The 20958-nt window shown below is 41.4% G+C and overlaps 5 protein-coding genes across 6 annotated transcripts; 2 read left to right on the top strand and 3 right to left on the bottom strand.

Moving 5' to 3' along the window:
- Nucleotides 1–1646: 1646 nt before the first annotated feature.
- On the bottom strand, nucleotides 1647–4833 carry LOC108116795 (pyrokinin-1 receptor). Its single transcript, XM_041818865.1, is given in 5 exon segments — nucleotides 1647–2602; nucleotides 2681–2836; nucleotides 2902–2991; nucleotides 2993–3120; nucleotides 3534–4833. Coding segments are annotated over 5 exon segments (1287 nt in total). The 5' UTR covers nucleotides 4384–4833; the 3' UTR covers nucleotides 1647–2539.
- Nucleotides 4834–6133: 1300 nt separating this feature from the next.
- Nucleotides 6134–9857, bottom strand: LOC108116986 (dynein regulatory complex subunit 6). Of its 2 annotated transcripts, XM_017229151.2 has the most exons (4): nucleotides 9447–9857; nucleotides 9272–9394; nucleotides 7746–9022; nucleotides 6134–7687 (listed from the first exon to the last, which is right to left on the bottom strand). In XM_017229151.2, the coding sequence occupies exons 2-4, from the start codon at nucleotides 9356–9358 to the stop codon at nucleotides 7168–7170; spliced, it is 1884 nt and encodes a 627-aa protein (XP_017084640.2). In that variant the 5' UTR covers nucleotides 9359–9394; nucleotides 9447–9857; the 3' UTR covers nucleotides 6134–7167. The 2 variants fall into 2 exon arrangements, with proteins under 2 accessions (XP_017084640.2, XP_017084639.2); XM_017229150.2 differs by having other exon boundaries at nucleotides 9272–9857.
- Nucleotides 9858–10958: 1101 nt separating this feature from the next.
- On the top strand, nucleotides 10959–12386 carry LOC108116859 (odorant receptor 88a). Its single transcript, XM_017228921.2, is given in 6 exon segments — nucleotides 10959–11459; nucleotides 11461–11771; nucleotides 11877–12066; nucleotides 12118–12213; nucleotides 12215–12274; nucleotides 12339–12386. Coding segments are annotated over 6 exon segments (1206 nt in total).
- Nucleotides 12387–13574: 1188 nt separating this feature from the next.
- LOC108111640 (putative gustatory receptor 85a) lies at nucleotides 13575–14850 on the top strand. Its single transcript, XM_017221171.2, has 3 exons — nucleotides 13575–14287; nucleotides 14381–14639; nucleotides 14695–14850. The coding sequence occupies exons 1-3, from the start codon at nucleotides 13575–13577 to the stop codon at nucleotides 14848–14850; spliced, it is 1128 nt and encodes a 375-aa protein (XP_017076660.2).
- Nucleotides 14851–15146: 296 nt separating this feature from the next.
- Nucleotides 15147–18012, bottom strand: LOC108111650 (kinesin-like protein KIF19). The gene is made up of 5 exons (XM_017221181.2): nucleotides 17720–18012; nucleotides 16182–17613; nucleotides 15971–16119; nucleotides 15564–15907; nucleotides 15147–15508 (listed from the first exon to the last, which is right to left on the bottom strand). The coding sequence occupies exons 1-5, from the start codon at nucleotides 17828–17830 to the stop codon at nucleotides 15295–15297; spliced, it is 2250 nt and encodes a 749-aa protein (XP_017076670.1). The 5' UTR covers nucleotides 17831–18012; the 3' UTR covers nucleotides 15147–15294.
- Between the last annotated feature and the right edge of the window lie 2946 nt (nucleotides 18013–20958).

Below are 20958 nucleotides of genomic sequence, written 5' to 3'. Positions count from 1 at the left end.
TAGCGATCTAAAATTTTAGTTTTCAAAAGGCAACTATGATTAGTGTTGCATAAGAAATATGAAAACGATGAGATTAGCTATAATCAGTGTTGCAGAATTTTGCAAAAGTAGAAAAAATCAAATTTACAAAGTCAACTTAATTTATTTTGCTATAAAAAAACTATTTTATTTCAAATAAATTATTCAAAAAATATTTATATTTCTATTATTTCTATTCTATATCTTTGGATTAAATAAATATTAGAATTTTCGTTCATAAATTTGAAACAAAAATCAAAGCTTTTCACAAAAGAATAATAATCATAAGTAATGTGTGCATTTGCTTAAAAAGCTCCTCACATTCGTTAAAGTTAACTGCCATTTCAGTGTAAAAATAAAATGTTTGTTAAACTAAAGCAAATACCTTTACAAGTTGACAACAGCACGGGTTGTGCTTATTTTTCTGGTCTAGCCAGCTTAAATTAACCTGAGCACGTGACTCACGAGTCGTGACCGTCAAATTAAATTCCCCTAATTAAGAACAAAGCGAAAACCGCAAAAACAAAGCCAAATCAGCGCCACAGTTAATGAAAAGTCAAAGCAGGCGCGAAAAACATGGTCCACTCTAGCGTCTCTTTTCTCTGCTTCGTTTTCTGCTGCTCTGATTAATTTCCCACACTGCAGTCAGCGCCACCTGTTGGCAGCTTGTCGTACTAAAGCGTGTGGGATGGGATTTCCCCTGGGTGTGTGTGTGTGTTTTTGCGTGGCTTCCTTCCTTGTGGGTACGTGATTGTCTGTTGGTTTGTGTGAGTGGGTGTTTGTCTAAACTTTCGACGTATTAAACGCTGTTTGTGGGTTTACTTTTTTCTTGGCTTTGTTTTAGGATACCCTGTAATAATTATTTGGAAAGATATATGCTGCACTTAAAGGTAATTCATACGATATTTAGAGAAAATAAAATATATTTTAAGCAGGAATATTAAGATATACATATATATTGAAAAGCACCCTAATTGAAATAGTAGCCTATACATTTAAAAGAAAAGGATTTTCTAAAATCTTAGCTTACGAGGTATCCAAAAAGAGTAACAATCTTTTTGCTAACCCATTAGACTTTTTTCGCTGCGCCTTCCTGCTGCTTTCCGCGCTCGATTTGCTCGTAAATCACAAACTTCATAATTTCTACGTCACTTTGCGGACGTGTGTGTGTGTGTTTGTGTACGTGGCTTTTGCTCCTCTTGCCGGTTGTTTTGAGCCAATTCTTTTTTTGGGCTTTACGTGACGTTGGCAGAACAAATCGCTTTTGTTTTAGCCATCTGACTTGTTTGCTCCTTTATGGCCCGCTGCGCTTTGGACTTTGACGCATTTACGGTGTTTAAAGAGAGTGAGAGTGAGATCCTCTTTTAGCCACTCCTACTTGCAGTTTTTTTTGGTGAATTCGGGGTTTTCCATTTGGCTGATTGCATTTTCATAACAATTTGCAGGATTACTAATGCGCCACGTCGTCCCTGCAATTTGCATGACCTTGAACCCGTCGCCATCTCATTAGAATTTCATTTGTAGTCCACGAGGCGCAGACGACAGGGCCACAATCGATAAAAATCCAAATGTATTTTATGGCCAAATTAGAATTTCACCCGAGTGAATCCTTAGAAAGATACGGAAAATAAGCGGACATGGAATATGCTAAGCTTTATTTGCAGCAATGGGTATAATCTTAATACAGCAAATTTATCCTTTAAGGTATCCCTAGGATATATACACAATATACATATAAATATCTGATTAGCAAGCGAACTATGTCCGTCATTTGAATTGAGTTTGATGCTGATTACAGTTAATTTAAAATCTTATTTTTTAAAAATGCTTTCGCAATTTCTTAAACTTACATATTTGGGAATATAAAATTAATGCTTTCTTTGAATTATCTTAACAATAGACTTTAAAAGCACACTCTAACGCTTTGGTATGTTTGGAAAACATTTGGTTATATAAAAATTAGGAATTTCTTTAAAAACAGAATTCTAATTGCAATTTTCTAGTGTTTTTGCATTGGTTTTATATTCAAGTTGCATTATTATATTTAAATGGTGGGCGTTCTCATAGTATTTGTTTTATAACAGCATTAAATATTATTAAAGTTATAAACCTCTCAGGCATTTTTAAGAGTAAGCCCCACGAAAGCACTGATCAAGGTTTAATTAAAAGAGCGTCTATTGTTGATTAGTATGAGTCAAAAGTTCGACTATTCTTATACTAAATAATTCTGAATACTTGAAAGACTAGTTCAGGCGTTTTTCCAGCCTGTTTCAACTTCGTCAACCGATGCTGCATGAATGGAAAACTTACTATTTAAGAGAGAGAGCGAGAGAGAGAGGGGGTTGTGATTAACTTCTAATTGCCAAATGCAAATGAATGCAAAAGCAGTTTAAACTAAACGCTTTGGTAGCAGCAGCAGCAATAGCGGTTTGAGACCCTTAACGACGGCAAATAACTGGCTTAAACAGAATTCAAATAAATTAGCATCAGGAAGCTGCACGAGAAAATCAGTTTGTGTTTCTCAGATGACTTGGGCATTGATCATGGCGTACTGGGAGGCGACTAGCGGCTTGTTCATCGGATTCTGAATCGGTGATTGAATATACACATATAAAGTCGAGTTAATATCGGATCTAAACACTGATTATAGAGGGGCACTTGCCTGCATTAACGACGACTGCTTCGGCTGCTCCGCCGACTCAATAGAGACGCGCTGCGTCTGACTGGAATTGGTTAGTGCCCTTCTTAAACGACGCGATTCGATGTTATTTCGCGAGTTCAACGAACCTTTGGACACCTTCTTGCCAAAAAGCACAGCCTGAAAGAAAGAGTGTCAGTAAATTAGTAAACCATGTTAAGCAAAATTAAGTTAAATGTTCTCACCTTGAAGGCCTCTCGGAACTTGTGGCTCATGATGTTATACAACAGCGGATTGCAGCAGGTGGAAAGGTAGTAGAGCACTCCGGAGATGTAAGGTCATCACCGTGTAGACAAACTCGTGCTGTTCCCGCAGTTTGGCACCCCGTGCAGGGGCGTAGATGGCAATCAGTCGCTGGGCATGGAAAGGGGCCCAGCACAGGAAGAAGCATACCACAACGGCCACTAATGGGGGGCAGGAGGATGGGTTTGGAAATGGGCAAGACACAGTGGGAGACACAGATAAAGAGTCAACGATTATATTTTTGGGTAATCGCAATTGTCATCATAAATGGAGAGAGTCCCAAAATGACAAACGCAATAAATTGGCTGCAGACGGGTTGATTAGCCCTGCTTAGGGCATATGGCAAAACGGTTGGTTGATTACACTCGTAGAAAAGCTCAATGCTTATCAATTAGAACTAATTATTCAAAATATTTACAGCTACCCAATTATCAAATATTATTATTATTTTTTTTATTCGATATGAAACTATAACGTTTAATGAGCAGTCACATTTAAATTGACACTCTATCTACTTATTTATAATATTTCTCTCAGTGTACCTCATATATTTTTATATCATTTTCATAATTACCTAACATCCTGAGTACTCGCCGGGTGCCAAAGTGATTGAGTCGACCCCTCACCGAGCTGAGTTGTGCTCCTGAGCCGCCGATTAGACCAGCTCCTCCTCCTCCTCCGTTTAGATTCATAGCGGTACTAGATCCAGCATAGCGGTACAGGATCGTATCGCTGGGCACGCTCTTCAGCTGCTGGCGACGGGCAGCCGAGGCAGGACCCTCTACCAAAGTCGATCGATACAGATGGACACCGATCAGCAGATACAGCACCAGGATAATGGACATCGGAGCCAGGAAGAAGATGAAGGTAGACAACTGGAACGAGTGCTTCACAATAACACGCACTATGCCACACTGCTCTATTCCCGAAAAGCTCTCGATTCCGAATTGAGCAGCCTGAGGAATGGCCGTAATCACGGCTGTAATCCAAATCAGTATAATAATCCTAATAGCACGACTGAGCTTGCTCATGGCTTGGCCCAAAAACGGATGGCAAATAGCTATATATCGCTCCACTGTAAAAGCAGTAATCGTCAGGACCGTGGCATTCGCCGATGTCTCCGCTAACAGGCCACGTCCAATGCAGATGTATTCGCCGAAAACATACGGGTACTTGGACCAAATGTAGGAAACCTCCTGGGGAACTCCCGATATCAGAAGCAGGAAATCCGAGATGGCCAACGAAAAGAGGTAGTAATTCGTAGCCGTGTGCATCGATCGGTTTTTCTTGATCACGATGCACGTACTTATATTTCCAACTACGCCAGTAATGAAAATCAAGGTATAGACCACCGTTACGGGTATCACGATCGCCAGCGGATCCCGTGGTGGTCCAAGATCTTGGCTAAAATTGCCAGCGGACATAACGCCGGCCGCCTGGAATTTTTCCCCTTTTGTTTTCACAAAATTTCCACTAACAGCGCTAAATTCCACTGCCGTTTAACTGCGGCTTCGATTCTCGATGTCCCCTCCTCAACTATGCTAATTATAATAATTTATTGGAGGCGATAGGGCAGAGGGACAGGTCTAGGGGACTCGCGCTTCTCGATTCTAGATACTCGATTCCAGATTCTCGACTGGCACGCAAACGCACCAAATTACCGACGAGGTCGAGATCCGTAATCCAAACCTGGCCGTTCGGAGGGGCCCGACTTCTATAACTTATCGAAATTGATTTTAATACTGATTCCTAGTACGATTCTGATTTCGATTTCGAGTTCCGAGTCCCGAGAGCAGCTGCAACCGCACTCTAGCGCGCTCCAAACTTATCTGATAAGCCGCGGCGACATTTCATTCAGATTTGTATCTGTATCTAAAAGCCAGCTACGAAGCGTCGCTGCTTTTCCCTCACATGAATGCGGAAGGTGAACGACATGTCTGTAACGACCGAGTGTCCAGCGAACGTGCCAGGCCAATTAAATCTCAAAGAGCTCAAGATATCTTGATGGGAATGGCCTATGCTAGGAGTCTACAGACACAGGTTTGGAATACAACGCAAAATCTGGGTAATTAAAATGTCTAATTAACAAAAACTTTTAATTATGTTTGTTTTGGCCCATTTATAGAACACTTTAAGACTGAGATGCACGTCATTTTAAATAAACCTGGATAGTATAAGCAAATAATAATCAAGTTGAAGGGAAAACAAGAAACAAGGCATCCGTGCGTATGAGTTATGTGAAACAAGTTCGAATTCCCTTTGTGGCTTTTGAGAATAAATAAGTCTGTTTATCGGGAAAGTAGTTTCTGTTTATCATAATCATTATTAACGTGTTGTAAGGTTTACTTAGTAAATATTTGCAAATAAAAATATTTTAATTTGTATTGATAAAAGGTAATGAGTTTTATGGCAGGGACTTCCCCTCTAATTCCAATTTAATGAAACCTCTTCCCGAATTTCGCGCACCTTCCAATCTTATTTACGGATCCGTCTCGGCCGCAGTCGTGTGTGTATTTTGGCAACAATATTTCATAGTGTCTATGTAGCAGCAACGTTGGCTCGGGACATTAGCCACTGTGCGCCAACAAAAACAACAACAACAATGGCAGAGCCACTAACTTGGCCGAATGCGTTTCGCGAGAGTCTCAAGACAGTTCGGGTTTTTTAGTTGTTCCACGCCGTCGACGAGTGACATTCTCTATGGCCACATAATATTTTCATTCATTTGTTTCGTTTCGTTTAGCACCGCCAAAACGCTAAGTGTGCCCACTACCCCTCGAGATATATAGACAACCCCCCTCTACAGTTATCTTAGCCATAACCTGGCACACGCCTCTTGATGGGTGTCAAAGTGCGTGCAATGCCACTGGAATTTGGCACGGGTCGAATGGTTTTCCCACTCGAAAAGCTTTTCGCGTGCAGCACACGCTTCGATGAGCTGGAAAGCTTTTCCGCCCACTGTTTATCCAGTAGAGGAAATGCGATGAAAGTCAGTGAAAAGCCCATCAATCAATGACGCCGGGTGATCTGGGTGAAGGATGAAAGCTCAAGGGCTGCACTGACAAGGAACTTCTTAAATCACAAAGATGGGTAGGGCACCTCTGTCATAATATTGAGTTAAGAGACACATAAGTATTAACAAAGTATATTCCCAGAAACAAGGTATATTCCAGGTTTGACATTGAAATATTTCGTATTTATTGGGTTTTCTTCAAAAGAAGCTGAATATCCTTTATAGCTGTAGCACACTTTAATAAATAATTCCCTTTCGGGAATTTTATATCGTTTACATTTTGATTAGCTTATAACACATGCAACATTTATTAAATGTTTAAAAGTTGATTAAATAAAGTAAAGTTCTTCAAAAGAATATATTCCAAAAGTCCCATTCTGTCTTATCGGGAAAGTCTGTCCTTCCCTTATACCTATATCCGATTTCATTTAAAACTTTTCTCAAAACTGTTCTTACAATCCTATTGATTAAAATGTATCATTTAGTAGTTGATTAAATTTGAACATTAACTTACTAACTAACAGCCTCTTTTTGCAAACTCGTACCATTAAAATGTTTAGCAACCATATACACTAATTCTATATGAGTTTTTAAAATTGTAGACACACTCTGATTATTACATATTGGCTGGCTATTATCTGTAGAAGTATTGTTTCGTTGCTTAGCCCGACTTAAGTAGGTATATAGAAATGCAAGCTCTTCGGGATTTTAATCATGGCCTCAGTTTAAGTATAAGTTAAATCTAAGATGAAGTCTTCGCTTGTTGGTATTGCTTGATTAATTCAAATTAAAAACTTTAATGCATGCAATAGTATGACGTTCAAAGTCGATTTAAAAATATATCAAACATTAATCACTGAAATGTTCAGATGGATTTTGGGTGGGAGGAATACTTGTACTTTGATATTTGGCTTCTGTTCTGGCTGATCTTATAGTAGAAATCGGATGATGTTTTTAAAAAAAATCTAAGTATCACCTCTAAAGTTTTTTCCTAAGGTTTAGAATAATGTCCTTAGGGACAAACAATAATAAACGTTTCACGCTAAACTTTAACTAAATCTAATCGTCGGAGGAGCTATGACTAAACCACGATCTCGATGATCTCGGTCTCATCGTCGTCAAACTGATCATCCTCTCGACTCCCCCAGTCGTTATGGGGAGTGTTTCGGCTCCGTCAGTGGATATACCTCTCCTGCTATAGAAGCACTTGCTTCATTTGCGGTCTCTGCGCCTCCAGAATCCGCTGGGCCTGCTCATGATCCATGCCGTCAATGGAGCAGGCAATCAGCTCCACAAGATTGTGTCCATGCGCCAGGATGTGGTGAATTGATTGAAGGGTCAGCTTGCAGCAGTTGCTTAGGTTGAGTACTCTCAAACGTTTCAGATTGCTAACAATACTAAGCACAGTCTCATCTTCCACTGCAAAGCAGCTGGACACGCAAAGGGCTTCCAGTGATGGGCAATTGTGGGTTACGGCCTCAAAGCCCTCTGGGGTTAGTCGAGTACAATAACCTAGGGAAAGGGCTCGCAGTTCTGGTAACTTTAGTCCAGTTTTTAATGCATTATCTGTTAGATTGCGACAGCCTCTAAGGTTGAGTTCCTTTAATCCGCGTAGGCGACTAATGGGATAAGGAGTCTCGCCATATCCTATCAAACCCTGATCCGTGATCTTTACACAATAATCGATGTTAAGATTTCGGAGTTTCGTTTGGTATCTATAAATAAATATGAATTAATGGTTTGTCTATTTATTGAATAAAAACATCTACTTACTGGCAAATAGTGGCCATTGTGCGATCTGTTACCGCTTGTCGGCAATTATCCAAACTGAGGCGTCGCAAATTGGGCAGTCTCTCCAGCAGTTGGCACATGGAGTTCTCATCTAGGAAAATAGTTTCTTCTAGGTGCAGCTCCTGCAGGGTATAGTTCATATTGCCGGTCAGTCCCTGAACTAAGCCCATTCCCGTCAATTCTCTGCAATAAGCCATGGTCAAGGCCTCCAACTGACCACTCAGCTGCCGCAGTGCATCAATACAGTTGGTGTTAAGTTGGACGCAAAACATTAGATCCAGGACCTTTAAAGTATTCTGCCATTTTCCGGCTATATAGAGTAGTAGTTCATTGGTAAGTGATAGCATCCCAGTTAAATCCAATTGACGAATTGGTGCTGACTTTGGTACTGCTCTTAAGACGGCTTCCAGTAGAACAAGATGACAATTTCCAGATAGCTTCAAAGTGCGCAGATTATACATGGTTTCAAAGGCCTGGCACCACTCCCGAGTGTCGATTCCTGGCGAACAGCTGAAGAATATGTCCACACACACCAAGGTGTCCGCGTGATCCCGCAGGACATCCAGCAGAGCGCTCTCGTTGTTCCTTCGGAATTCGAATTGCAGATGACGGAGCTGCACCTTGTTCTCCTTGCGTCGCAACTGCAGCAACATTAACAGCTTCAATGAAGAGTCCAAGCTTACGCCATCGCATTCGAATCCTACTAGGTGGGCAAACTGTTTCATATCCAAACCATCCACCGCTTTTAGATGCTGGTCATCCATGGAACTAGTGGTGGCAATTGTCAGGACTTTCAGGTTGGGCAACTTTCCATCCATATTCCGAAATACAGGAGCATGGCGCACTTGGAGATGCTTCACCTCGTGACCCACAAGACGAAGAAAGTTCTCCAACTGGCGGCACTGGCGGAGATTTCGCAGCTCGATCCTCTCGAAACTTAAATAGCAGTTTCCACCCTTTGCATGCTTGTGAATCGCTTCCAGATTGTGCTGCGTCACTATCACCTTGCCCTTCTCCATGAATCGCCGACGGTGTACCAGATCTCGGCATCGCCAAGATACCATGCGCAACTGCTGCAGATCGTTGTAGGATAGATAGGACATGATCTCCAGCCACATTTCATTAGGTAGCTGTTCGATGGGAGCCTGCTCCTTATCCGAGGCCATTTTCTCCGGAGTAAGTGGCGGTGTGGAAGGCGACGCAATCGAGCGGGCCAAAGCCAGCAGGGGATTCATATTTAGCTCCATTCTATTGGGAGTCTGCAAAGGAAAAATGTCGATATTAATAATAATCTTCTTTATCCCATATAACTTTTACTTTCTCAAAAAGAAAAGTACTTAACGTAGTAACCATGGAGAAGTTTTCATTTGCGATCCTCCCCTTTTAAAGGTTCGATGCACCTGACCACCTGTTCTTGGGCCGGTTAATTTGGTTGCCAAGGCTAACTGCGGTTTTCCACCACTACCTCTTTCTTGCCCCATACCCTAATGTTTTTCGAAATAACTCACCTGAGCGTAGCTGCAGCTCAGCCTCTCGAAAAGCCTCTTCTCGCGACGTTGACTCGGTTTTCCACTCGTTATCAGACTGTTCCCCATGCAGCAACTCTATTAAGTCTTGACCTTTAATGAATTCTGGTTTTCTTGATGAAATCTCTGATTTTTTCGGGTATTTCTTTTCAACTACCTTTTTCGAAGTTATTTTTACAACCTTGTAATGGATTGTCAAAATTGTTGTTCAAAATTTGTTTATGTACTTAAAACTTGTTTGAACTCTCTTTGTGCTGTTTTTCACTTCAATAATCACATTTAATGGACATTTTTCAGTGCAGATTCGACACTGTTTTTATTTTGGCATTTTAATTAAATATTTTCTGCGCCTAAGAACTGCGCAGTGGTTTTGTTTTTGTTGTTTGTGCGTTAGAACGATTATGTTTTCCTACAGCTTTTATAACCAACAAATTCGGAGGTTAATTATATTAATGTTTAAATAAAATATTTCATTATTTTTAGCGATTTTTGTTCTCCAATTCGACAGCAACCTGCTGCCGTTGGTCGGGTTACAAAATCCAAATGCGAACGGAAAACAAACTGCTCACAGCTGTGTATCTGTGTCTAATGACGAAAACGGCACGTCCAGGGCCGCAGATAAATTTCCAGATACTCTTTCATATACAGATAATTCTGCGTAGATAATTTCACTTAACACGCATGCTCGCTCTCTCTGTTTTGAAGGGCTCTCTCCCTTGCTCTCTCGATTTGTTTATGTTTGCCGTCGCCGCTTGGTTTGTGACCTAAATTTGAAAAAAATAACAAAAACCTTCGAGGGCGGCCTTGATTGAGGAGGGGGGCAGGGACAACTCATTGGGAAAATGAGAGAGTCGGAGAGAGAGAGAGAGCGCAAAGTGGAAATAATGTTCCGCTAAGTATGCACTTACAATCACCCCTGTTTTCTGCAGTGCAGGCATCGCTTATTACGAACTGCATAAGGGGTATTCACTGAGCACACCGATTTATGTTCTCAAGGTACAGTTGAACCTCGACAAGGCCAACATTATTCCTGTTTTGTTAATAAAATAACTTATAAAATTAAGTATTAACAATATTTATTAAAAAGTTATAAAAGCCTGTTAGAGTACTTTAGTATTTATTTATTAAATGTATCGAATGTTTGACTTGCTTTTAGGTCCCTAACATTAGCTAAATGCGAGTGCTGGTAAAAATATTAAATTAAATCAACACTAGCTGAGCAATTAACACAGGTATCAATCAATATTAGCGAAACCTATAATTCTGACTAGCTAGTGAGATTTCAAAGCAATTATAATCAATTGCATGATTGCTACAGTAAAATTTGAATAATTATGGATTTTCAAAACCGATATTTTTCCATTTTAAAATATATTTACATAGCATACGTATAAAAGAACATAAAAAAGTAGAAATATTAACAATGTAATAAAATAAAATAAAAATAAAAACGTTTAAAGTTTATCTTTAAAATTTAAAATATAATATATTTTTACGTATATGATAGTCTACCTGTAACCAATACAATCCGATCGCCAAACCAATAATTAAGAAACTTAACTGGCAGGACTTCATCTATTATAGCCATAATTATCCAGTTTTAGTTGCCTTATAAAAAGCGAAGCACTTTGTACAATCCACAAAGAAGATTTAACTAGGTGACCCAGCTATGACGACTACGGAAATTAAGAAACCCTATCGGATGGAGGATTTCCTGCGTCCGCAACTCTTTCAGCAGGTGGCTCAGATGGTACATTTCCAGTGGCGAAGGAATCCAGAGGACAACAGCATTGTGAATGCCTCCATGGCACCATTTTGGTTGTCGGCATTTCTCAATATCTTGTTCTTTGGCTGCAATGGCTGGGATATCATAGGTCACCTTTGGCTGGGACGTCCTGCCAATCAAAATCCCCCCGTATTAAGCATCACCATTTACTTCTCGATCAGGGGACTAATGCTGTTCCTAAAACGAAAGGATATCGTTGAGTTTGTTAATGACCTGGACCGCGAGTGCCCACGGGACCTGGCCAGCCAATTGGACATGCAGATGGATAAGACATACCGCAACTTTTGGCAGAGGTATCGCTTTATCCGGGTCTATGCTCATCTCGGTGGTCCTATGTTCTGTTTAATGCCAGTGGCCTTTTTTCTCCTGACCCATGAGGGGAAGGGATTCACCAGTTCTCCAGCATGAACAACTTCTTGGTGGCTGGTTGCCATTCAATGTACGGAAAGATCCAAAATTCTACTTTCTAGTCTGGATCTTCGACCTGGCGTGCACCGTTTGTGGCGTCTCTTTCTTCATCACTTTCGACAATCTGTTTAATGTGATGCAGGGACACTTGATTATGCACCTGAACCGTCTTGCCCGGCAGTTTGCAGAACTTGATCCCCGCAAGAGTTTAACCAACGAGGCGAAGTTCTTTTCGGAATTCAGATTGTTGGTTCAGAGACAGCAGCTGCTGAATGGTCTGTGCGGCAGGTAAAGCTTGTTTTAAAAACTATAAATATAGAATATTGTAAAATACTTTGAATTCTACTAAAATTATTTACCTTTTCCTTACCTTTAAAAACACCAACATCAAAGATATAATGAAATCTTTAAGGTTGCTTTCCTGGTTAGCAACTTTGTGGGCGCCGGTTCCCTCTGCTTCTACCTCTTCATGCTGTCGGAGACATCAGATGTGCTGATCATAGCCCAATACATTATACCCACTATGGTCCTGGTAGTCTTTACCTTTGAGATCTGTCTACGCGGAACGCAATTGGAGTCGGCAGTGAGTAATACTTATTGAATCCTCATCATATTTAGTATTCGCAATTTATAGTCCGAGGGGCTGGAAATGTCGCTACGGAGCCAGGAATGGTATCTGGGAAGTCAGCGGTACAGGAAGTTCTATCTTCTCTGGATGCAATATTGCCAAAAGGACACAGAAACTGGGAGCCTTTGGATTGATCGAAGTGAACATGGTGCACTTTACAGAAGTAAGTTAACTTTAAAAGGTATCGTTGTGTTTGTCTTTATTTGTTAAATTTCATGGATTTGCAGATCATGCAGCTGGCCTACAGGCTCTTCACTTTTCTTAAATCTCATTAATGTGGCTTAAATGTTATATTTTTTATTATTATTTTTGAGTCAACTAATGATTTTAAATAAATAAAAGCACTTTTTCTTTCCCTTTTGCAGAAGTTTTATTATATAATCAAAATTTGGGAAGAATGAATTAATAATTAAAATAAAATAATATAGTTAAAATCTGGACCAGTTAGACTCGAATTTTTTGACGGATTTATAGGGACATCCCAAGCATGTATACGGCTTCGGCTCCTCGTCACAAATGGCGATGTGACTTTATTACTGCTTCTTGTTGACCTTATTTTTTAACAGAGGGGGCTTAGGTTTCTTGCTGGCGTTATCGGGTTCGTCAATATAGACTTGGATTTTTTTTTAACTTATTGTCTTCAACTTTTGGTGCCCTCGAATCCTATAGGGACGAATTAAATGAAATAACGACCAAACTTGCATTTTTTACACAGTTATCTGCGCTTTCTATGGAATCAAGTGGACGTTTTCTCGAATCAATAGCAGATATTACCTTCTTTTGATCTTCTTGATTAAAAGAGGTTCAAGGTGTATAATCATCGTTTTGCATAGGCGAATTTTCAGAAGGTCCTTGAAGTTCCCTTGAGCCATTTGGTAACTCTGGCAGGGCCTTTCCTGTGGAGCCAAAGAACAGTGGCTTGTAAATCATTGTTCTACCTGAAACATTTGTATCTACTTATTGAGTTAATCCCGATGTCTTTGGCCAACTTGCAGGTGGTCTTGCAATTAATTATGTATCCATAGTTAGTTAGTAAGTCTGCAATAGTTTCGAGTTGCACTGGCATTTGTGCAGGATCAAAGTTCCTTGATTTATAAATGTTTTTAGTAAAAGTAAATATATATCAATGTTATTTAAACGTTTTTGCAAACTTAAGTTACAGCCTCAAGCTTCATAGATTATTTTATCAACTAATACATGTGGTCAAAAAATATCCATTTGGTCCTCAGAGATTTACCTTAAACTAAAAGATCTTAATGTTATAGATACAACAAGGCTTGTATGCAAACTGAATTTACCGGTCTAAAAAATCGATAATAAACTTAATTACCACGTTAAAATGTATTCCCAACAGGAAAACTTACTTCCATTGATTGGAGTGAAGGCAATATAAATCAGTTCGCAGTTGCATTGCTTGTAAATCGAAAGTTTAGTTCGTTTCATAGGGAAGTCCAAACAAGACCATGATATCGCCCAGACACCTGCTGCAATTAGGATTCATCTGGTTTTGCAACTTGAATGGGATTACTACTTTCTTCATCTCCTCGGGAAGACTACGACAGTCCCGCGTTCTGACCTGCTATCGGATAATTCACAATTTCCTGGTGATTATCTTGACGATAAAGTTTCAGATGGATTTCTGGCACTTTAGTGCCGCTTCTTTCGACGAGTCCCCGCTCGTGAGACTGGCTGCTATCACCTATTTCGGCCTTGTTTTTCTATCCCTAATCAGTTGCATGGGTTGTGCCCATCGACGTCAGGACCGGATTCGTAATATGATTATAAAACTCCAGGACATGGAGGTGATGACCAGATCCAGGGGTTACAGATTGCTTAAAAGTCAGAAGCGATTTCTAAATATTCTCTTGATAACCGTGACTCTCCTGCTAATCCTTCGACTCGCCATCCATGCTTTCCTGAATGTCAGTCGATTTTTGAGAGGAAACCATAATCCCTGTAATTGTTTCCTGTCCGAATGCATGATCTTCGCCACGAACTCATTGGCTTTTGGCCTTATGCTGGAGATCTGCAGGAATTGGTGGCGTCTGCAATCGGGTCTGGAAATAGTGATTATGGATCCAAGACCTTTCTCGGATCAGTTTTGCCGTTTGCGCAAGCTGCAGTGCATGTTCCAGTGTCTGATCAATATGACAGAAGAGGTTTGCATGGTTTTTAGGTGAGTTGCTTACGGATAACCTTTCTATTAAATTAAGTTGGAAAAGTGTGCCAAACATTAGTTTTCTTAATGGTTTTAATTTTTTAATTTTAGGTTTGTTTTTCTGTGCTACTTGTTAAGAAATGTTTGGAGTGGCATACGGGTGGGATACATGCTCGTTCGAGTCTGCCTTGGCCACAGTGCCATTGAATCAGAGCTGGAGTATCTGCAGATGGTATTCATCATCTGTATACAGCCACTTCTCTTCTCGTTGATGATGAATACTTTGACGCACACCATTGATACAATTTTGGAGGCCACAAAGGATGTGATCAGGGGGCTTTATAGTCGGGATAAGCTAATGGAGAGAAGTGTAAGTTACCCGATCGGCATTTGAATTTGATTGTAATATGATTTCTTTCACCCAGATGGAATGGTTCTCCTTGCAACTGGCGGAGCAACACACTTATGTCCATATCTTTGGGACTTATCGCATGAATCGAAGCTTGGCCTTTGACGGCTGCTCGGTTATTCTGCTACATGTCATTTATATGGTGCAAAGTGAATATACTTCAATGTTTTAATAGTGAGTTACAGCTGGATACTTCTGTGTCCCGATCAACTATTTCATATTTAAATTCTTAAAGTTACACATCAAAAACATTTTAAGTGCTATAATTTATTTTTAATAAAATCGAGAAAATACAGCTTAATTCGTTAATTAATTGTATTTTGAAATCTGTAAAATATATATAATATGTTAAAAGTATTTAAAATTTTTGTCTTCAGTATCATCGCGATTGGAAGTCGAAACATACCCTTTAAATACATTAACCTTTTAAATTTTTAAAGCCATATTTTGAATTTATTGATAAGTTAAAAGGATACATAATATTTTAAAGTGCTTGGGAGGGTAAGATATAATACAATAAGTAAATTGAGCAGACAACGCATCCCCTTCCTAATAATCCTAACCCTTAGTTACAACTATTCCTGAGCACCTCCTTGTCCCTTACTCGCTGTCAATATTACGGATGCGGATGAGGGTTTCTAGCCACCCTTAGTGAAGGTCGCCGCCCTGTGGCCGGAACTGCCGCATTCGAGGCTGTGGAAAGTCGTGGCAGACGCGGATTGACAGGTGGGCCCATTACCCGGTCGACGGGATCCATCTGGTTATCAATATGCGGCAGAGGTGATGCCGGCGACCACTCAGAACTGGAACTGGAGCCAGGTGAGTCAGACCTACAAGAAGGTTATTAGGTTGTGCTTAAAACAAATAATTTAGGGATAATCTTACCCTGCCGTGTAAATGGGTGGTAGTTTCCTCTCGTAGTTGCTGGTACTGGGTGTCACAACTCCCGCATGGATCTCTTGCTGGTAAAGCCCATATAGCTCACGCAGTTCGTCCGGCAAATCCACATTGCCCTCTTCGATAAGTCGGCGCTGAGAACTGATGATATCTTCGCAGAGACGCCGCTGTCGTTCCGCTCGGAGAAGCTGGAGGTCACGCCTTCGCAGTTCTGCCTGCCGAGCCAGTCTCTCTGCCTGCAGGGAGACCTTGTCTGCCTCTAACTCGTGGACGCGGCAGAGAAGAGCCAGCAATTCACGCTCCTCGTCGCTACTGATGCGCTCCGGAAGCTCCTTGAGTGGAAAGAAAAGTATGCAAAAATATACGTAGATGGACTATATTTTGTGACGACTTACATCCTCCAGTTTGACTCCCTTCTGGCGGCACTGCTCAAGCTCCTGCTCGGTCCTCTCTCGGATTTCCTTATAGCGCCGAGTTTCCTTCTCAATGGCTGCCAGCTCTCCCCAAGCATTTTTCAATGCCACCGATCCCTCTGATTCAATGTCTGTAGGGGATCAAGGAAATAAACATCAAGTTTGCTATGCTAGTGAAATTTTAACTTCTTACCGTCATCGCCCATTGCATCATATAGTTTTCCAATTCGTCCTTGCCAGTGGGAGATGATCATGTGTTGCCGCTCGGCATCGAGTTCCAGGCCCAGGAGATGACTCTCGGCCTCGAGGAGCTTTCTTCTCAGCTTCATTTGCTGCTTAAAGGTGAGAACGATCTGCTCGCGTAGGTAACGTAGTTCCGTCTTGCGCTGTTCATCCTGTTCCTGGACACCCTCTGACCCGACTCCTGATTCAGAACCAACTGCCGATCCTGAGGCTGCTGCCGCTGCTGCTGCTGCAGCTGCTCCACTTCGCGGCCTTTCGGTAAGCATTTTGGTGCGCAGACGGGAAACCTCATCGCGCAGCTCCGAAACGAGACTTTGATAGTGTTTGGTGGGGAAGTCCTTGAACTCGTCGATGTACACGGAGTTCTGCAGTTTGGTGGTGATGCTATTGGCTCTATCCGCGTAGACCAGGGTGTTCTTGGTCTCATCTCGATGTTTACTTTCCGGAGCAACGTGGGCAATCATTACGGTCTTACAACGACCACTTAGTGCCTCCTTTAGCAACCTGGTTAACTTCGAATCCCGGTAATTGACATATCTCGCTCCACCCGACAATCCGTTTATTACGTTACCCAGAGCTAAAAGACTGCGGTTGATGTGCGCACCTTCCTGCAAGCGTTTACCCCGATTTTTGGTCTTCTTAGCTCGCTCCGATCCTGCCAAATCGGTAAGGAAGAGTCGTCCTTTCTTGGTGCCCAGCGGTGTCCTTGCCTGGACCATTATGCTCAGGAGGGCGTGACTTCGGGAAGAGGTCTGATTGGCAGCTGTTGGCTCCATAGTCCTGGCCTTGTTTCCCTTGAGCAAAAGACCCACAACCTCCTTTCTGCTGGAAGTGGTAATTTCGGAAAGACCTGCCACAGTGATACGCTGACCACGATGATCCTCTCGCAATTCCAAAGGCCCTCCCGGATTCAAAAGATCTCGAATCAGCTCGTTATAAATCTCCAGGTAAGATATGGAAACACGACATGAATCCGGTTCCGCTGACTCGATATGACTAAAAATATCCTCTATAGCCCGCACCATTAGTCCGATGTCCTGGCTGCTCACGTCCGTGGAATCGCAAGAAGCTGTGGGCGGAGCACGATCACCAGTCTGCGGTTTCTTGCGCGGGACAGGTCCCAACATGGTGTGCGTCTTGCCGGAACCTGTAGCTCCATAGGCGAAAACGGCCGCATTCAAGCCGTTCAGTACATCCCTTACTAACGGCGCCGTGGTGGTCTTATACACCTGCTCTTGGCTGTCGTTCTCACGGAATACATGATCATAGGAATACTGCCGTGGACGACTCTTTCCACCGTCATCGTAAAGGAGTGATCCGCCAGACACGACCTCGATGCAACGCTCCGCTGCTTCCATACTTGGCCGAACTCGAACTGCCACCTGGCGGTATGGGATTGGATCATATATACGTAGATTTTTATATTTTGTACATACATCTAATCGATATCCATTTAATATCTTTGAATATAATATTCCATAAACTTACCACAAGGCGCTCTTCCTGCGGCGGTTGAGCAGTAGCAATGGATCGTCCTTGGGATGAGTTGCTGCCCCCGCTGCTACCCGACCAGCTGCTAGCTCCAGCACTGGCTGCCATCGTCCTGGTCCTTTGAGTGTTAAATGAGCTCTAGTCCTCGGCTGGCCACGTGCCGCCTTTGCCCTAGCTGATGACCTGACCTGGACAAGACCATCACAAATCGTGTCAATTTGTTGTCAACAATCGTAAAAATGCCATCAGCTCGGGAAACACCCAACGAACTCTTAATGGATTTGTGAATTTGCGCGCCAAGGTCTCGCCTCTTTATAGTGGTTTTCCAGTGAAAGAGGGGGCCTTGGAGTCCCGTGGGTCTTGTTTACCTGTGGCTTAAAGCTTAAGGAGCTGGCGTGAGCCATAAATCAAGCCGTGAACTTGAACACCCAAAAAGTCCCTGCGTGCCTTGGCATGCAAATCAAATGGAGCAATTCGATGGTCATCGAGAGGGTACTGTACTTTTACTGGAAACCCTGGGAATTTTGTGAACCTTCAGAGGTTCAAACTAATAGTCCTTCTAACTATAAATACCATCTGCCTACTACTTTGTGATCTGAAGGATTTTTCAAATTTTTGGCATTCACATTTACATAATTATTCAAGAAAAGTCTAAGACAATCCACACTAAAACAAACTGATCAATAAATAACACTAAAGTTTAAATGAATGTGTCTCCTAAAATAGAAATGTTACCCGACACACCATAATTCATAATCCATGTCCATGTATCTGAAATGTTTTGACTTCTGACCCCGACACCTGTCAAGCACCAAAAAAACCAACGCGTTCACAGCCCCGCAACCAACTGCCGCTTCCCCAAACCCATAATTAATTTCATTTGCCTAAGAGCTTTTCAATTATAAAACGTGAGACTCATTGGGTGCCAAGGGGTTGCATTATTAAATTTAATTCCACGTTCCCATTCAGGTGTCATGAATATATAATGAGACAAGCCGCAACAAAAAGCACCAAGCTTCCGCGGCACTTTCTCCTCAAATATTCACACAAATTACAGGCCTCAAATGTCAACAGAGATGGGTGTTCAAATTGAGTGATAGGGTGGTGTCCTGTGCACTGGGAAAAATTATATTTATTATTTATTGGTGTTGTTAGTTTATAGTAGAGACAAAACCATATATTACAAGGTTCTGCGGTTGAATGGAAAGAAGGAAAGATTATATATTATTATTTTTATTAGCTACCTATTAATAAGTTTTAATTTTATCAGCTTCTCCCTTATAATTCATAATTTGATCAAACTTTTATAAATATATTACTAAATTGGTTTTATTAGTTTCCCCTCTTTAGTGGTCAGCCTTAAAGGGATTCCGCGGCAGTTAATTTGATAACGTCTAAAATCGATTCCAGCACTTTAATAAGAAACCACCTTACCGCCACCCAATTAAGCCCGACCTGAGCCACCACCCCCAATGAGAGCTCAACACTTTTTCCAGTTCTTGTTTCGTATTCGACTCCGGGCTTTTGTCGTTTATTGAATTTGTGTAAATTGCCGGCAGACACGACACGAAAGCCAGTGGACAGGACTTCTGTGTAACTTGATGTGGGGCATTTGAGTGGTGGTTAGGGTGGATGGTTGGGCCACTGGATGACTAGATGGCTTGTTGAATGGGTGGGTGGTGCAGTGGCTCAGTGACTTTGTCTTCGGCTGTTGTCGCACGTTGACTGTTAATGTTTTTAATGCTTTGGTATGCCATGTTTTGATTTGCCGGCTAGTGAACCCCATTTGGGATGAGGGGCCATTGGAGGCGGGGCCTTGTTTGTCCAACACATAGTAGTCTGCTTGGAGCTCATTAGTGGAAAATGGGTAGTGAGAGAATTGGGCCATTTGGGGCAGAGAAAAAGGAGTGCCGCCTATGAATTACAACTTTGAAAGGTTTTTATTTTGTCGGGGGAAAACCGAAATTCGGGGGGAAAGCCCTATAACTCTAAGCATGGCTAAGTAATAACACGTGTGACAGACTCTTTATCGCTAATGAGTTTGCTTTTTTATTCGGGACAGGCAACCAAGTGATAAAGAACAATTTCCCTTTAACTCACTTATGGCAATGGCCTTCGACAAAGAGGATTCCAAAATAAACAAAACCAGTCGATAAGGATCTGAATAAAACAAAGACCTCTAAGCTTTGACAAATCGTTATAGCTAAGTAGTATATTTTTTTATGAACGCGCTGTAAACGAGGTCACAATAAAATACCAATAATTATTAAAGTGCTATATATGGAGGTCCCTATAATAATTTAATTTCCTTTTTTATTTAAAATCTTGATAACTTTAATAGCAAATTTAAATGATATATGATCCGCTTCATTGACTTGAATTGAATATATAAAATAATGTTCTGAATTCTGAGTTTAAATACCTGAAAACCCACATTTTACCTTCAATTTTTTGGTTTACGATACTTAAATATGAATATGACATTTTTATAGTTTGGTTAATTCAGCGAAAGTGAGTATTAAGTCCACAAAATCCAGACATGCTAACAAAACCTAAGCAAGGTAAACCCCAGAAATAAGGACTGTAATTACCCCACTAGGAGCATTGCGTATAGGCAGTGGTGGTGATTGATGGGCTTTGTGACCTGGAGACGACTTAATTACCCAAAGCCATTTCCCTAGGCACACACTCGCCGGGTTTATTTTTAGAGGGCCCATCAAGTTGAGTGACCAGCCCCCTTCGATATGCATCCAAAGTGACGTCATTTTTAACGTACTACAGATGCAAGTGCAAAACTTTTAACCTTCACGGGGTTTTTCTTTTTTCAAATTAACGCGTTTCAGAAAAGTTGTGCGTGTCACGGAACTCTGGGAATTTCGACACTAAGTGGGCCAACTTGTCCGCATTGACGACGCGAATTGTTTTCGCCATAAACAAAGTGGCCAGTGGCCCCAATCCTGACATGAAATAATGTAATATTTTACACTTGGCCAGCAAGTAAATCCGGCTCCAAGTAGGTCAATTAAATGCGGTGCCCGCAGAGAGTATCCACCCCAATCTCGGCTCCATTTCGATTATGTAAAACAAACATTTGATAACAAAAACTTTTCAAGCACCTCTGCAGCGCGGCTCACTTACAAATAGTTTTGTTTTGCACTTTATCCGCTTGGAAAACTTTCCGGACACGCCATTTGCCAAAAAAACAAAACTTTAAATTCAAAAACCGGAAACGCTGG

This window comes from Drosophila eugracilis, unplaced genomic scaffold (assembly GCF_018153835.1).
Source record: "Drosophila eugracilis isolate 14026-0451.02 unplaced genomic scaffold, ASM1815383v1 contig_401, whole genome shotgun sequence".
Lineage (NCBI taxonomy): Eukaryota > Metazoa > Arthropoda > Insecta > Diptera > Drosophilidae > Drosophila > Drosophila eugracilis.
This window is presented reverse-complemented; position numbering and strand designations above follow the sequence as displayed.

Bases quoted from the DNA above. Each gene is read 5' to 3' on its own strand.
- LOC108111650 (XM_017221181.2), bottom strand. From the start codon at position 17,830: ATGGCAGCCAGTGCTGGAGCTAGCAGCTGGTCGGGTAGCAGCGGGGGC. The intron at 17,614-17,719 runs GTAAGTTTATGG...CCATACCGCCAG, and splicing joins CGCAGGAAGAGCGCCTTGTG to GTGGCAGTTCGAGTTCGGCC. The intron at 15,908-15,970 runs GTAAGTCGTCAC...TTTCCACTCAAG, and splicing joins AGGGAGTCAAACTGGAGGAT to GAGCTTCCGGAGCGCATCAG.
- LOC108111640 (XM_017221171.2), top strand. From the start codon at position 13,575: ATGATATCGCCCAGACACCTGCTGCAATTAGGATTCATCTGGTTTTGC. The intron at 14,288-14,380 runs GTGAGTTGCTTA...TTTTAATTTTAG, and splicing joins GAGGTTTGCATGGTTTTTAG to GTTTGTTTTTCTGTGCTACT. The intron at 14,640-14,694 runs GTAAGTTACCCG...TCTTTCACCCAG, and splicing joins ATAAGCTAATGGAGAGAAGT to ATGGAATGGTTCTCCTTGCA.
- LOC108116986 (XM_017229150.2), bottom strand. From the start codon at position 9,358: ATGGGGAACAGTCTGATAACGAGTGGAAAACCGAGTCAACGTCGCGAG. The intron at 9,023-9,271 runs GTGAGTTATTTC...TTTCCTTTGCAG, and splicing joins TGAGCTGCAGCTACGCTCAG to ACTCCCAATAGAATGGAGCT. The intron at 7,688-7,745 runs GTAAGTAGATGT...ATTTATTTATAG, and splicing joins ACAATGGCCACTATTTGCCA to ATACCAAACGAAACTCCGAA.